This window comes from Dipodomys merriami, unplaced genomic scaffold, assembly GCF_024711535.1.
Source record: "Dipodomys merriami isolate MVZ:Mamm:240054 unplaced genomic scaffold, mDipMer1.0.p SCAF_42, whole genome shotgun sequence".
NCBI lineage: Eukaryota > Metazoa > Chordata > Mammalia > Rodentia > Heteromyidae > Dipodomys > Dipodomys merriami.
In genome coordinates, this window is record NW_027205826.1 from 402,476 (window position 1) to 417,423 (window position 14,948).

General features: G+C 58.9%; 1 protein-coding gene across 4 annotated transcripts; it reads right to left on the minus strand.

The window, feature by feature from the left end:
• Nucleotides 1-71: 71 nt before the first annotated feature.
• Nucleotides 72-14,601, minus strand: Engase (endo-beta-N-acetylglucosaminidase). Of its 4 annotated transcripts, none has more exons than XM_069992846.1 (14): nt 14,592-14,601; nt 9,751-9,833; nt 9,414-9,611; nt 8,110-8,258; nt 7,473-7,630; nt 6,656-6,804; nt 6,192-6,357; nt 5,195-5,298; nt 4,732-4,840; nt 4,389-4,579; nt 3,787-3,932; nt 2,441-2,549; nt 2,059-2,173; nt 72-1,950 (listed from the first exon to the last, which is right to left on the minus strand). In XM_069992846.1, the coding sequence occupies exons 3-14, from the start codon at nt 9,530-9,532 to the stop codon at nt 1,552-1,554; spliced, it is 1,914 nt and encodes a 637-aa protein (XP_069848947.1). In that variant the 5' UTR covers nt 9,533-9,611; nt 9,751-9,833; nt 14,592-14,601; the 3' UTR covers nt 72-1,551. The 4 variants fall into 4 exon arrangements, with proteins under 4 accessions (XP_069848947.1, XP_069848948.1, XP_069848946.1 ...); XM_069992847.1 differs by having other exon boundaries at nt 9,414-9,615; XM_069992845.1 differs by lacking the exon at nt 14,592-14,601 and adding an exon at nt 11,721-11,853 and having other exon boundaries at nt 2,441-2,546; nt 9,414-9,615.
• Nucleotides 14,602-14,948: the final 347 nt, after the last annotated feature.

Below are 14,948 nucleotides of genomic sequence, written 5' to 3' on the forward strand. Positions count from 1 at the left end.
GAGCCTCAGAACTGTGGGCCAGGGGTGAGGCCGGGAGCCAGATCTCACCAAGACTCAGGTTCTCATTTTTCACCATGTCGGGTAATTTATTTCAGAGTAATCACACCCACCAGAGGGGCGCGGGCTTCAACGCTGGCAGATTAATTTTTCCGCACTGGAGCCTGCACCGCCGGGACTGGGCCCTGCTCTCGGCCAAACGCCACGCTCTGCTAGGCCCCTTTCCTTCTAATTGCTTGATCACCAGACTGTGAGGAAATAATTGCCACTATAAATTTTCCCTCCTCTGCAGAAAGTATTTGGAGGCACTGGCACTAAAACACAGACATCCTGAAACAAAGGAAGTGGGCACAGATGCCAGGCTGCCCTGCCCTCGTTCAAGCTGGGAGACCTGGCGCTCGGGGGCAGGTTTAGCAGGAAAGCCAAAGCTCTGAGACAGCAGAGCCGTTGGCTTGTACAGCGACTGCCACCAAGGTGAGCCTGCTGTCCGCTCCGGGACTGCAGGAGCCAGGGCTTGGCCTGCAGCGGTCAGCAGCCAGCAGGGGCAGGGCCCTGCCCTGGGTCCTCGGATGTGCCCAGCCCGAGGTCGTAGGCTCCTGCCAGAAGCAGGGAAGGTGGGGGAACTGAGCCCCGCAGGAGACCTGCGGCTCCAGACTGGGCCCTCAGCTCTCAGGAAAACACAGCCCACCCACCCTGCGCATGGCTGCTCCAGCACCGAGCAGCCTGTCCCCTGTGCAAGGTGCAGTCCAGACTGACCCCAGGGTGGCTTCCGGGTGGGCTCAGCACATGTGGGGCACAGGAAGTGGACAGGAGGCCTGAGCCTACGTGACCCAGAGGTGAGACCCACCCCCGCCCAGCCTTTGATGCTGCCCGTGCCACCTCAGACCCTCACATGGCTCTGGGAGGGGGCGGGGTGCTGGAGCGCTGCTGGAGGCCCAGAGACCCACAGATTGCGGGGGGTGGGGGGCAGGCCACCCAGGGCTCAGCAGGACCTCTGCAGAAGCCATGGGGCAGAGCAGGGGCAGGAGAAAAGCCGGGAAGGGGCTCCAGTGGCACCCAGGGGGGAGGGGAGGGCACCAAAGCTGCTACTGGCCCCGGCGTCTGGGCCGGGGCGGGCACACCCCGCACAGGGGGGCCGTGATGCTCCCCGTCCGCTGGGCGGGGCACCTGGTCCCCTAGCCATCCCGAGAACTGCATCTTCTCAGACTTTCCCCTGGCCTGCTGGGGAGCTCTCCTACCACAATTTGTTTCTAAAAAACCACCCAATAAATAGCACGGGCATCTTCCAGCCTATCTCAGGGTGCCCTCTGTGGGGTTCTCCAGGCAGCCCCGCAAGCCCTCTCCTTTGTCCCTGGGAAGCACGCAGTGTGGGGCGCGCGTGCAGAGCCCCGCCTATCCAGAGCCGCCACCACCAGCCGGCTCCTGTGACCCGCGCAGAAAGCCACAGGGAAGGTCTGGAGACGGGTTTTCTGGGGCCCTGGCTTTACTTGGCAGGGGTCTTGCATGGCTGAGGCAATCGGAGGTGAGGAGGCGCTATGCTTTGGGGCCCTCGGACTAGGGGGCAGCGTAGACCAGGGCCGCCCTGCCCCATTCAGCCTGAGGCACCACAAAGCCTTCCCTGGGGACAGGCTCCACCAGGAATTCCACCCGGCCCTCCTGGCCCGGCCCTGTGGCCACCACCAGCAAGTCCACCACCCGGTACTGGGCGGCAAAAGCCAGGCCCAGGAATGTGGGCCTCTCCAGGCCGGGGGAACCCCCCCTCGTCCTCTGCCGCCAGTGGATTCGGAAGCCCCGGGCGTGGCGGAGGAGGTAGGACCAGTGCAGGGTGCAGCTGAGCCTGAGCTCGGCCAGGCGGCCCTCGGAGCCGGAGGCCGGTGGCAGCCAGCGGACCTGTGAGATGGTCACGTCCTGCACCTGGGGCAGAGGGGCCAGCAGGCTGTCGGCGTCCACCACCTGCCGGAGAGAGAAGGCTCAGAGATGGCTAGATGGGTGGGGCAGGGGCGCAGGGCCCCCACCCGCCCCAGCCGTGGCGGCGGCTGCCCCTCGTGCCAGGACACACACCTGAATCTCCCCGAGGCGGCAGGCGAAGCTCTCCTCCTCCTGGCTGCCCCGTGTCCGGGAGAAGCTCACGAAGAGGTCCTGCAGGAGGCACTCACGCAGGCTCACCTCATAGCAGCTGGGGAGACACAGAGGTACCTGGATGTGCTCGGTGGGGACGGGGGAAGCCCAGGCCTACATCAGGTCCCTGCAGCGACCTCAAATGCTCCCAGGGAGTGTCTTGGGCCTGGGCCCGGGCCTGCGTCTCAGAACACTTCCAAACCTGGAAGCTCAGCGCCTATCTCTGCCGTCCCAGAGTACTAGAAATTCCCCCCAGGGGACCCGACACCTCCAAGCACCCCTCCTGTGTGGCCAGCCACTCCGGCCCCGTGGGAAGGGGACTCACCGCTGGATCCAGCCTCCGCCGCGCTGCTGGCCACAGCGGCCCACCCATCTAGCCAGCTTGGTGGGGGGCACCCGGAGGGGCCGGGGGCTGTGCCTGGAGCCAGCTTCTGCTGCACAAGAAAGGGGCTTGATCATACAACCACTTTGGAAAGCAGTCTGGAGGGTCCTTAGAAAGCTAAAGATTGACCTCCCTTACGACCCAGTCATACCACTTCTAGGCATCTACCCTGAACAACAGGAACCAATATACAAGGACACGTGCACCTCCATGTTTATTGCAGCACTATTCGCAATAGCTAGGATATGGAAACAACCTAGATGCCCCACCACAGATGAATGGATCCAAAAATTGTGGTATCTATACACAATGGAATATTATGCAGCCATTAGAAATGACAAAATAATGGCATTTGCAGGGAAACGGATGGAGCTAGAAGGAATCATGTTGAGCGAGGTAAGCCAAAAACGAAGAGACAAACAGTACATGGTCTCCCTGATAAGTGGATGATGAATCCAAAATGTTAGGTGATATGACAAAACTAACAGGACTTAAGAAACAAAGAACTCCCACTCATCTGGTTGAACCACTACTAAATATCCCCATGCTGCTGATCACATATATGGTATATAACATATGAGCACCGTTATATATTACAGACTGTGATAGACAATTTGCTCCAGGAAAGTTAGAATGAACTTGTGACTTTAAATGAGCATCATTATTCCACAATACTGTGAATTTCCGGAAATTAAGTAATCACTTAATCACAATAAAAAAAAAAAAAAAAGAACCTTGGGGAAGGGAGGGAGGGAGGGGATGGTAGGGGGAAAACAATGGAGGGGGTAACAATGTTCAAGAGGAAGTGGAAGTGTACTCATTACCTCACTCATGTAACTGTAACCCTCTGTATAGTATCTTTACAATAAAAAAAAAAAAAAAAAAGAAAGGGGCTTGAGAAGAGAACCTCAAAGGAAAGCACAGGAGGGACGTGGGGGGACCCTGGGGTCCCAGCGGGAGCCCCGGTGTCGTAGACGGCTGGGGACCACCAGGCACAAATGGGACGAGTGTCTTCCTCTCCCCCTCCGCCCTCTCCTCTCCCAACTTACAGGCCTCTACCATGCCACAGCCAGCCGGAGGCCCGCATCCGGCTCCCCTGGGAGCTGCCATTGCCCGGCAGGGTCACAAGGCTGGCTGAGCAGGAAGTCCTCACGCTGCCCTGACTCCATGGAAGGCAGGGTTCACCAGACCCCATGCACTGCAGCTCCCGTCCCTCCCCTACCGCCACAGGCCTCTAGACTTCTCTTCCCCTACTCCCCAGTACACACGGCCAGCAGCCCAGCCCTCACCACTCAGCACGGAGACGTTGTCAATGGCACACCCAGTGTCCCCTGTGGTAAGTTCCAAAGTGACCTTGACGTCCGAAGACCCTTCCAGCTTATACACCATGGACAGGAAAATCTTGGGCGGCACGGGGACCTGCAGGGAAAACAACCTAGAGAAGAAACTCCGTGTGAGCCACGGAGGAGGAAGGAAGTCTGCCAAGGAGCTGAGCTCACTCCAGATCGCGTCCCAGGCCCTCCGGCCAGCCCCACGCCCAGCGCCATGCTGCTGAGGAGCCCACGTTCCCAAACACGGCCTGTGCCACCCTAGGCAGCCACACAGGCTGACTTCTCCGGCTGGGCTGGGGACGCCTGGGTCTGCAGGACAGAGCCCTAGACCCACATCACAAGCAAGCTGGCGCTGCCACATGGGCTCCTGCGCAGGGCTGTGGGGCCTCGTGCTGCAGCCAAGCTTTCAGGAAACTGTCCTCTGTCCTCCGCCCCGTTCCCTGCCCCTGCCCTCTGCCCCGTCCTCCATCCCCCATCCCCACATCCGCACCACTGCCCACCGTGGTGACGGCCAGAGGACGGGGGAACCGGAGACCCGCCCCGCCCTGTCACTCACCCACCTCACGGCCACGCTGCCAACCCCGGGAGGGATCACCCCGCGGATGAGCAGGGAGCTGCCCCCGTGCCAGGCATCGGCCAGGCAGCAGTGTGTCTTCACCCAGCCCTGGCTGTGCCCGGCCAGCCTGTGTTCACCGAAGAGGGGCTGCACCTCCTGGGCGCTCGGGTGGTACCAGGGCCCCGCCACCTGCTCCTGGAGGAAGGAGTGACTGAGAAGATGGGGGGGGCGGTTCCTGTGCAGAGGCTCCAGAGCAGGGTGCCTGGGGGCTGGGGACAGGTTAAACCACCATCGCTCACCCCGTAGCTCCCTCCCACCCGTGCCAGTTGGGGCTGGGCACCACACACCTGGCCATAGCAGACTCTCCTCTTCCCCATGCCCAGGCAGAAGGAGGTGACGAGGGGCAGGGAGCAGATGCTGTGTGTGGGTAGGTAGCGTTCCAGCAGGCCCCAGAACCTGCCAGAGACAAGGGGCGTGGGGGGAGGGAGGGAGGCACGGCTCGGTCTGAGTGACGAGGTCTCTCAGCACCTCTCAGACTCGCCTTCATCACCCCAGGCCCCCCTCGCCCTCCAAGAGAGCCAGTGTTCCCCAGCTACCAAGAAGCTAGAGACAAGCAAGGCCTCACCCTCTGCTCCTCCCCCCACTGGCCTCCACCCTCCTCAACAGCACCTCCACCACGCCCCACGTCTGGGGACGGGAAGATGGCCACCGCAGAGCAGAACCTCAGCTTCGGCTAGACACCGAGGACAGCCCTGAGATGCCCTCCCTCCTCCCACAAGCCCAGGCGAAGCCCTAGAACGGCGGCCTCACTTGTCCTGGTTCTGGAAGAAATCCTTCTTCTCCAGACACTCGTATACCCAGCCGGGAGCAAAGAGAGCAGCAGAGAAGCCATGCTTCCGGATCAGCTCCAGCGACTAGGAGACAAAAGTCACAGAGATGCTCAGAGTCCAGGCAGCCAACTCTAGCACCAGCACGGCCTGCTTGTCTCTGGCAGCTTGGGAAGAGGGGAGCTGTCCACATGCCTCCCTCTGAGCTTGGGGGCTCTTCCCATCATTCTGCAGGCCAACCAGAAGAGAGTGCTAGAGAGGCAGGCAGGCAGCTTCCTGGGGGCAAGGCAGGGAGGGGCCGGAACACGAACGCGCGCGCATGCACACACACGCACACACGCACACACACACACACACACACACACACACGCACGCACGCGCACACACCTCACCAGAGTCACAGAGGGCAAAGAGCATCTCCAGGCAATGCATTTGTTTACCTCCTGAATGCATCCTTAAGACTGAGAAGGGGCAGGACAGAGGGGAGCAGGGGCAGGGGCAGGGGCGAGGGCAGAACCAGTGGCTGACACAAGACCCCGTTCTCCCCTCGTAGGTGGGTGGCTGGCATCCTCGTTCCTCACTGCTGGAGCAGCAAGCCGGGGGACCCCACCGGCCCCCACAGCTCACATGTTCTTGGCCCTTGAGCTGCCTGAGGAGCAGTGCAGTGCTCCCCAGCCTTCCCTACGCTACCCTGCCTTGGAAGGTGGGCTCCATGTTCCTTAGAAAGGAAGCCTGGCTGGGAGTGAGACTAGCAGCGGGAACACCAGGCCTCTGCCATGCGCACAAGTCTGGCAGACACAGGTGGAAGCGAGGCCTCGTGGGGACAGTATGGGCTCCGAGCAGCGGGGAGGTTCCTCCGTACCCCACTCTGAGAACAGCCGCCCTTTCTTTCCCGTGAGGGGCAGCGAGAGGCCCGCAGGGACAGGAGACCGCGGAGGGCTCGCGGCGGCCGGCCCAAGCTCTGGCACAAAGGTGCCCACCTTATCTGTGTCAAAGCGGCCTCCGACCACTTTCCCCCTGGCAAACACGTCGACGCCCACATACACGTCGGCCAGGCGCTCGCCGACCAGCGCCAGCATCCGTTCCAGGTGCTCTTCCCGCCAGTTGTAGTTGGTGAAGAAGCCATCACAGGCATCGAAGAAGACCCTGAGGGTGGCAGAGACCCACTGAGGCCGGGCTGGCAGGACAGGGTGACCACGGCCAGGGGCTTACCGCCCAGCGGGACAGACCAGGGCTGCCTGAGCCTGCAGTGTTCTTCCAAAGAGCAGAGCCTGCCTGGAAGTTGTGAGCTGCAGCCCAAGGCACTGCGCTGGGCCGTCGGGTGCTGATTTCCCTGCCCACGATGAGGAAAATAGAAAGCCCAGGCCTTCTCCCCCGCCCTCTTCCCACCCAAAGCTGGCCTGCACACGATGCCCCCGCAAGACGGGCCACGCCGGGCACTCACCGATTGTGCTCGTTGAGCTCATCCTGCCATTTGAGCTGCCCGCTCTGCACCACGCTGTCATACCACAGCACCAGGCCCCCGGGGACCTGCCGGTGGAGCTGGGAGGTCAGGTACCGGAGGAAAGCAGGCGTGTTTCCCACGGCGGCTCGCTGGAGGACAGAAAGAGAATCAGGCCCTCGGGAAGGCAGGCATGCGTGCCAGGAGAAAGAGTCAGCAGAGAGCACACGGGACACGGAACCAACACCCACCAAGAACGTCAGCGTCCCCAAAGCCCCTCAAACCCCACAGCCACCAAGAGGAGGGGTCGGCCAGTGCCCTTCCTTTAATGCTGGAGAGGAAGGATGCGGCCCAGAAGTTAGGGAAAGAGGAAAGAACTGGAAGGGAAGGGTGGCCATAGAAAGGAAAACACATCTGGCCCCACGTAAAAACGGAGACGAGGAAAGAACAGAGAGAAGCGTGCAGCTGAGCAAGCTCTGGAAACATCTGGGGAGACTTCCCACGGCGAGGCCACAAAGGCAGCGGAGCTGGCCCTGCCTGGAGCATCACGCTCGTGTGAGGTGAGGCCTGGGGTGTGGAGGGCGGCGAGCGGGGTGGTGCAGGCACCGAGCAGAGCAGGCAGAAGGGTGGGGGGCCAGGTGAGCCAGGCATGGACAGAGTGGACAGGGGACAGTGGAGGGGAGAGAGGGGCCAAGCATGGAGAAGGGTGGACAAGAGGCAGTGGGGGGGGGGGTGGAAGGAGTGTGTGGAGGAGGGTGGATGGGGTGGTGGAGGGAGAGGTGGGCGAGCGTGGAGGAGGGTGGACAGACGCTGTGCTCACACTCAGAGAGTTCTCGATGTTGATCAGCCAGCCATCAAAGCGAAAAAACTGAGCGATCTGAACCAGCTGATCGGCCACGGCCTGGTAGGAGCGCTGTTCCCCGGCCAGGAAGGCCTCGCAGAGCCTGCCCCCCTCGCTCCACTCGGTGATGAAAGTCCCTGCAAGGCAGGGCAGGGCAACGTGAGACGGGGGAGGCTCTCCGGCCAGCGCGCTTCCTCACCCAACAGCCTCAGACCCACTGCCCAGCCTCCGGCACATTCCGACTCTTGGTCCCACCTCAGTCGGGTCAGCAGACGGCCTCCAGCCACCAGCTAAGTGGCCAAGGGTCTCAATCTCAACTAGAACACAGCGTGGTGGGTTTGCTTAGCTGTCTATGGTTGTGTATATGTGCGTGTGCACGCACGCACGTGTGCCTCACACTGCTAGGTAAGCACGTGACGGCTGAGCCACAGCCCAGCCGCACAGCTGTTAGGTGAGTCACTGCCACAGTGAGTGATCTGTGGTGCACACAGTTACTATGGGTCCTCTCCACCAAGTGTGAACTTGAACTCTCGAGGCAGCCCCGCACCGGGAGCCGCCCCCTTCTCTCTCGCATTGCTGGGTCACCCGGCAGGTCTGCTGGCGGCCTGCCTCTTACCCAGCACGCTGACGCCATGTCTGTGGGCAGCGTTGGTCCAGCCCACCGGAGGGATGGTAACCGTGTGATGGCTGAAGTATACGAAGACGTCCACGTACTGCCAGTGGTAGAAGGAGTAGGGCGTCTGCACCACGGCGCCCTGGATGAACCTGGGAGAGACAGAACCGGGATAGAGCCAGGAGGAGGACTCAGAGACCACAGGGGAGAATAGTAGTCCGACAGAGTCTCTCTTCAGTTCTGGTCACTGGCCTGGAAAAGCTGCTGTGCAGGGGGACTGAGACGAGGCAGGAAGAACAAGCCGGCTCCTGTCTGCAACCAGGGGGGAAGGCCTTTCCTCTGGGCACTAGCACAGCCGCTGGCCCTGCAGGAGCTGAGCATTCCTGACCTCTCTGAGCAGGTGAGGGAGGAGAGGAAACCCTCCTGTCTCTGGCTTCTGCTCTGAGCAGGGAGGGCCGTGGCGCCCCAGGGTCAGTTTTCCTGCCTGAGGGTCAGGCTGCATCCGAAGTCCTGCCACCCATGTGTCTGCACCTTGATGGCCGATGGCTGGCTCTGACTCAGGCCTCCTCATCAGTCACCACAACCAATGCTTTATGGACGTTTACAATCACTTCCAATGGGACGCACGTAGCTAGGAGTGGGAAAGGAGCAGAACCACACTGTGCCCCGGAAGCTGAAGCCAAGAGGCCAGAGCAAGGCAGTCCCAGGGGAAGAGCTGTGCAGACAAAGCCAGAGGCCGGGGCTTCCTTGCTATGTCCTTCCCTGTCCACCAGATTTTTATTTTATTTATTTTGTTTGTTTGTTTGTTTGTTTTTTTGGTCATGGGGCTTGAACTCTGGGCCTGGGCGCTGTCCCTCAGCTCTTCAGATCAAGGCAAGCGCTCTACCGCTTGAGCCACAGCACCACTTCCGGTTTTCTGAGTGGTTCATTGGAGATAAGAGTCTCAAGGACTTTCCTGCCCGGGCTGGCTTTGAACCATAGCCCTCAGATCTCAGCCTCCTGAGTAGCTAGGATTACAGGCGTGAGCCACCAGTGCCTGGCACCGTCCACCAGATTTGAAGCTGGGACACTTGGACAAACCAGATGACTATGCAGCTGAATGGGACAGATGACCAATCCTTGCTCCTATTTGACAACGCTTAACTAGGCCTGAGTTTCCTCCTGAGAAGAGCAGAGCCTGGTTAGAAGAACCGGAACTGATGCCCATCTAGGGGGTCTTTCTTCCACAGAGCGTCATCCCGCACCACTTCCTACCACAGGGTCACCCATGGTTAAGACCATGGTCTCAGTGTCCGGCTTCCGCTCACCTGTCTTCTAGGTACCCGCCCATCATGTCATGACACAGCAGGGTCCGGGGCCTGGGGCTGCTCAGTGGAGGCTGGCGACACTGTAGGGGCTCCAGGGCCATGTTGAAGCTGTCCTCCATGAGGGGCGTCCAGGCCAGAAGCTCCTCCAAGGAGGACAAGTAAAAACTGATAGGCTTGGTGGTGTCCTTGTCATAATATCTAGCTGGTCCAAGGAGGGAAAGGTGAGAAATAACGGAATGCGCTCAGGGGGCTGGGGACCACCCTGGGCAGAAGCCAGAGAGCAGACAGGGAGAGACCACCAGGTAGTGACCCACCTGGTGACACCTGCTTATCTCACCTGGCAAAGGATCCGAGGAGAAACTGACCACTTCCCGAAAGACCGCCTCTGCTTCTGCTGCTTCCTCCTGGTCTTCTTGAATTCTAAGCAAAGAGTACAGTTAATAAATAAAAGGAAGCAAATGGCTAGATGTTACCTAGACATAACTTACGTCATTTAAAACAAACCAGATGCTGGCGCCTGTACGGAACCAAAGCAGCACATCTTTCAAGTCCCTGCTCATCCCTCAAGTCCCCTTTTTCAGCAACCAGGGCTCAGCTCCTCTCTGGGCACTGATGCCAATAACCAAGACCACAGATAAACACCTTCCCCACCCAAAGAGCCAATCCCATACAGAAGACTGAAGACAAACACTTCACAGATACAGGAGTTTTGCTCAGTCAAGAGGCAAAGACTACAGACGTATGAACAAGGTGTCGGGTCTGGAGAGAACAGGGGTCATGTGTTCTTTCCAGACTGCATTCCCCTAAGGGTATTTCACAGAACAGTGATGTACTAGTTAGTAAGTGTGGATAGGAGGAAAGGGTACCTTTGGTACACTAAATTAAACAGGTTTAGATTTTGGTTTGTTTTGGGCAGTACTGGAGTTTGAACTCAGGGCCTCACATTTGTTAGGCAGGGCTCTACTGCTGAGCCATGCTCCCAGCCTTTTTTGTATGTGTGCTGGTTATTTATTTTATAGGGTTTGAACACAGGGCCTGTATCTTGTTCAGCTTGCTTGCTAGGTGGATGCTCTACCCCTTGTCTCACACCTTCGGCCTGGCTTTTTGCTGGTAAACTGGAGACGGAGTATGGTGGATCTTTTCTTTTCTTTTCTTTTTTTGCCAGTCATGGGGCTTGAACTCTGGGCTGTCCCTCAGCTCTTCAGCTCAAGGCAAGCACTCTACCACTTGAGCCACACAGCGCCACTTCCAGCTTTTTCTATTTATATGGTGCTGAGGAATTGAACCCAGGGCCTCATGCACGCAAGGCAAGCACTCTACCACTGAGCCACCTTCCCAGCCCTGGTGGATGTTTTCTACCCAGAGTGGTTTTGAGCCATGAGCCTCCAGATCTCAGCATCTTCAGTAGCTAGAATTACAGGTGTGAGACACCTCACCCAACTAAACAGCAATTCTCCTCCTCCTCTTCTTCCTCCTCCTCCTCCTCATTTTACTATTTTTCAAATAGTGAGAAGAAGCTGCAATAGGGACCAGAGAAATGGAAGCTGAAGGGCTGGGAAGGTGGCTCAGTGGTAGAGTGCTTTCCTCACATGCCTCTTCAGCACCACATAAACAGAAAAAGATGGAAGTGGTGCTGTGGCTCAAGTGTTAGGGCGTTCGCCTTGAGCTGAAGAGCTGAGGGACAGTGCCCATGGCCCAAAGTTCAAGCCCCATGATGAACAAAAAATAAACATGTTAGTTTTTTTTTAGGAAGGAAGAAGAGAAAGAAAAAGAAGGAAGGAAGGAAGGGCAAAGCTGAAATTCTCCAAGTCCTCGGCTGCCTGGGGCCACTCCCTCCCACACCAGGCCTGCCCTCGGCCCGCCAGGTCTGGGAGCCCAGCATCTGGGTCAGGCGGAACCTCTGGGATTGAGACTGGAAGAGCCGGCCGGGCGGGTGGGAGGAGGGGACAGGCTCAAGCGGGTTCTGAGCATCCTCCCCGACGGCCTTGGTCACCGGTCGTTCCCACCGTTCCGGCCCGTGGCCCGCGGGGGCCTCGGTCGCAGCAGACCGGCTGCTTTGGTCTGCAGGTCGCACGTTGGTGCTTTGACTCTGCCCCGGCCGCCTGCTGGCCAGGGCTCACCGGATGGGCCCCCGAGGCCGCCGCGCCCCGCCCCTGCCGGCGTGCGGGGCCCGTCCCGCCGCGGGCCGGACGCTCGGGCCCGCACGCCGCCCGGGTGCGGAGGGGACGGGCAGGGAGCGGGGACGGCGGGCGCCCACGGGGAGCCGCTTCCCGCGCCGCGCCCGGGGAGCCCCTCCGCCCGACCCACCTGCGTGCGGGCCGCCGCCTCCCGGGCCGCCGCTCCCGCCCCTCCGGCGTCCCGGCCTCCGGGGACGCGAGTCCCTCCTGCCGCTTTCGCCGCGCAGCCGCCCGGGTCAGCACTGCCGGGGCGTCCATGACAGTTCCAGCCCGCCCGCCGCTCGGAGCTTCGCGTCACCGGCTCCGAGAGCCAATTGCAGGTCAGGGCCCGCCCCCTGCCTCCGTCCTCGGCCAATGGGGAATGCGCGGCGCACTGGCCCGGCCCGGATTGGCAAAGCGAAGAACTCCACTCCGGCTCCGGGCGATCAGGACCGGACTTTATAGTCGGGAATAGTGGGGGCGGGGCCTGTGGAAGGGTGGGGCCTGGAGGATTTGGACTCCGCTCTACGGGGAGAGGGGTGGGGTCTGGAGAAGGGGCGGGGCACTGGACATGGGCGGGGCCTGGAGGAATTAGAGTAGGCGGGGCAGGGAGAGAGGCGGGGCCTGGAGAAGGGCCGGAAATGGGGCGGGGCCTGGGTGAGGGGCGGGGCCTGGTCGGGCTCTGAGTCCAGGGTCCCAGGAGTCTCCAAACAGCTCCCAACTGCTTCCTTAAGCTCCCATCCTCAACCAACTCTTTATTTTAGCAACTTGAAGTTCACCCCAGAGCTGAAACCATCTGCGAGAGGTTACAAAGTCAGTAAATGATGAAATGGGACCAGGACTGCCCAGAGGGCTACCAGGTGGGCAAGGGGATGTCCGCCCCTCAGGTCCTCCACGCCCTGGCCGGTCTGTTCCTCCCGGTGGACGCCCACCACCGTTTCCACTGCGAACTCCTCCTAAAGACGCAGTTCAGACGTCACACCCGTGTGTGGGGAACGCCTTCTCGACCAGCGAGGAAGAACGACCACCACACCAGGAGTCTTCTCAGATCACACTTTATTGGAGAGCCTTCTTACTTGTAGGAGAGCTTGAGCGCGAGAGAGCGAGCACAGAAAAAATGGCCGCTTATATAGGGAATAGGGACACATGTCGTCCTATCATTGGTCGTCTGCCTTTCACCGTCACCAAGTGCCACGGGATTGGCTGGGGACTCTACGTGGCTCGCGCATGCGCAAAGCCCAGGACCCACCGTCCCGCCAAGCACTGCCTAATATGGAGTTGTTTACCTCAACGCTGGAAGGGAGTGGGCGGTGGGCGGAGTCTAATTGCGTTCGCCCCCGCTCCCCACACCCGTGCAGAAAGCCGTCCCCCCGACGGGCAGGCCTCTGTCCTGCTAGCTCCCAGGAAATGACCATTTCCAGGAAAACGTAAAACCCTGCTTCTTGTTTGGGTGTCGATGTCAACAAGTGCTAAGGATTGTGTTCTAGATCAACAAGAGTAGAGAGATGATAGGAACTCAGAAAAGCATCCAATCTTCAGCTAGGATATCTAGAACTACCTGCCCTTCCACAGGACGGGTGGCCATTGAACCTCTGCTGGACAAGACTGTTTGCCTCTCCGAACTCCTTACAACTTAGCAGTCACCACGGAAGACAAAGAAAAGCTGGGAGGGATGGTGGCCAGATGTTCAGTGTGCAGAACACAAATGGTTTCTCACTGACACCCATTTTTCCACATGCCCACGCCTGTGGTCCACACCAAATCCACCCTTAAATGTGCTAGGCCTAGAGGGGCACACCTGTACCTCTGCAGCTCTGGGCACAGACAGAATTCACAGAAAACATGGCAATCACTGTCCTGAGTGACGAGAAGAAGGTAATATGAGAGGAGATGGCCTTTCCTTCCCAACCCCAGAACCCCTGTGCAGCCTGGAGTTTCCAGGCTGGGCCTCAGCGGTTACCCAAGCCAAGCTAACTGGGCCTATTTATTATTGTTGCAGACTTTGAGCTTTACGAGGCCCCACGCTTCCATAAATTCCAAGGGTGGGAGTAATGACTAAGGTCTTTTGAACATAGAGTCTGATTTTTGCAAGCTGGCCAGTCAGGCAGGAAGGACGGGCCACTTGGGATCAGAAGACAGTGAGCCATGGGGAGGACAGCGCTGGCAGGAGATCATCCCTTGGGGAGCTCTTTGCGGGGCCGTTGATGACAGCCTTGAGAGGGTGTGCAGGTCAGCAAGCCCAGGCCCCTGGGCTCAGAGCACAGAAAAAGGCAGAACGGTGGTGAGTCTCATCTGGCCACAGCTGTGTGAGCCCAGGCAAGACCATCTAACATGAGCCTGGGGGGAGAGAAGCAAACCTTTTCCCCACGTCCCCAGTCTTGGTTGCTGGAGAATAAGTCAAGAAGCTGAGCACCAATGGCTCACGCCCCTAATCCTAGCTACTCCAGAGGCTGAAATATGAGGATCGCAGTTCGAAGCCATCCTGGGCAGGAAAGTCCATGAGACTCTTATCTCAACCAACAAAAAGCCAGAAGTGGAGGTGTGACTCAAATGGTAGAGTATCAGCCTTGAGCAAAAAGCTCAGGGACAGTACCAGAGCCCTGAGTTCAAGCTCCAGTAGTACTACAAGCCCTGCATGGCCATAATTCAAATACAATATTCCCAGGACAGCCCCCAGAGCTTGAGAGAAACCACGAGAACAAGACCTGATACAGGAGTGCAGAAACAGAATGAAGTGTGAAACTCTGGCTGTGTCTGCACAGCAAAAAGGTAGGACCTCCACTTGTCCACTTTTCCTCACCTGAGTCTTGCTGGCTGCCAGCAGGTGTGTGGATAGGGTGACTGAACTATAGCAACCATCAGAGACGATGAGGCAGAAACACCTGGGGGGGGCTTACAAAGGTGGGGAGCAAAGGCACAGACCTCTGAGTCCTGGTTCCTCCCGGAGAGAAACAGACTGGGTATTTATTTCAGTGGCTGAATCTAACAAAGATGAACGTGAGTAGACCCAGATACGCCTTACCTTACAATGGCGTTTCCTTCTGAACCCACTGCAAGTTGAAAATACTCTTAAGTTGGGCATTGCCTGGTCCAGCATGGCGATGAGCAGGTACTAGCAGAGACCGTCTCAGGATGAGAGCAGGGGCCCTCGACTCGGGGGACCAAGGCCCCTGGTTCATCTCCCAGGCAGTGTCTGTCACCCAGCATACTAGAGTAGGAAAGGCAGTGAACTTCGTACATTGCTAGTGATGCGTAAATATGTTTCTTCTCTAACACAAAGCAGATATCAACCTGGAAGAACAGAAAGTTACTTAAGCTAGCAGCCTTGAGGAGACCGGCTGCTTTCTTATCCTGATCTAAGAGAAGGGTTCGGAAGCCA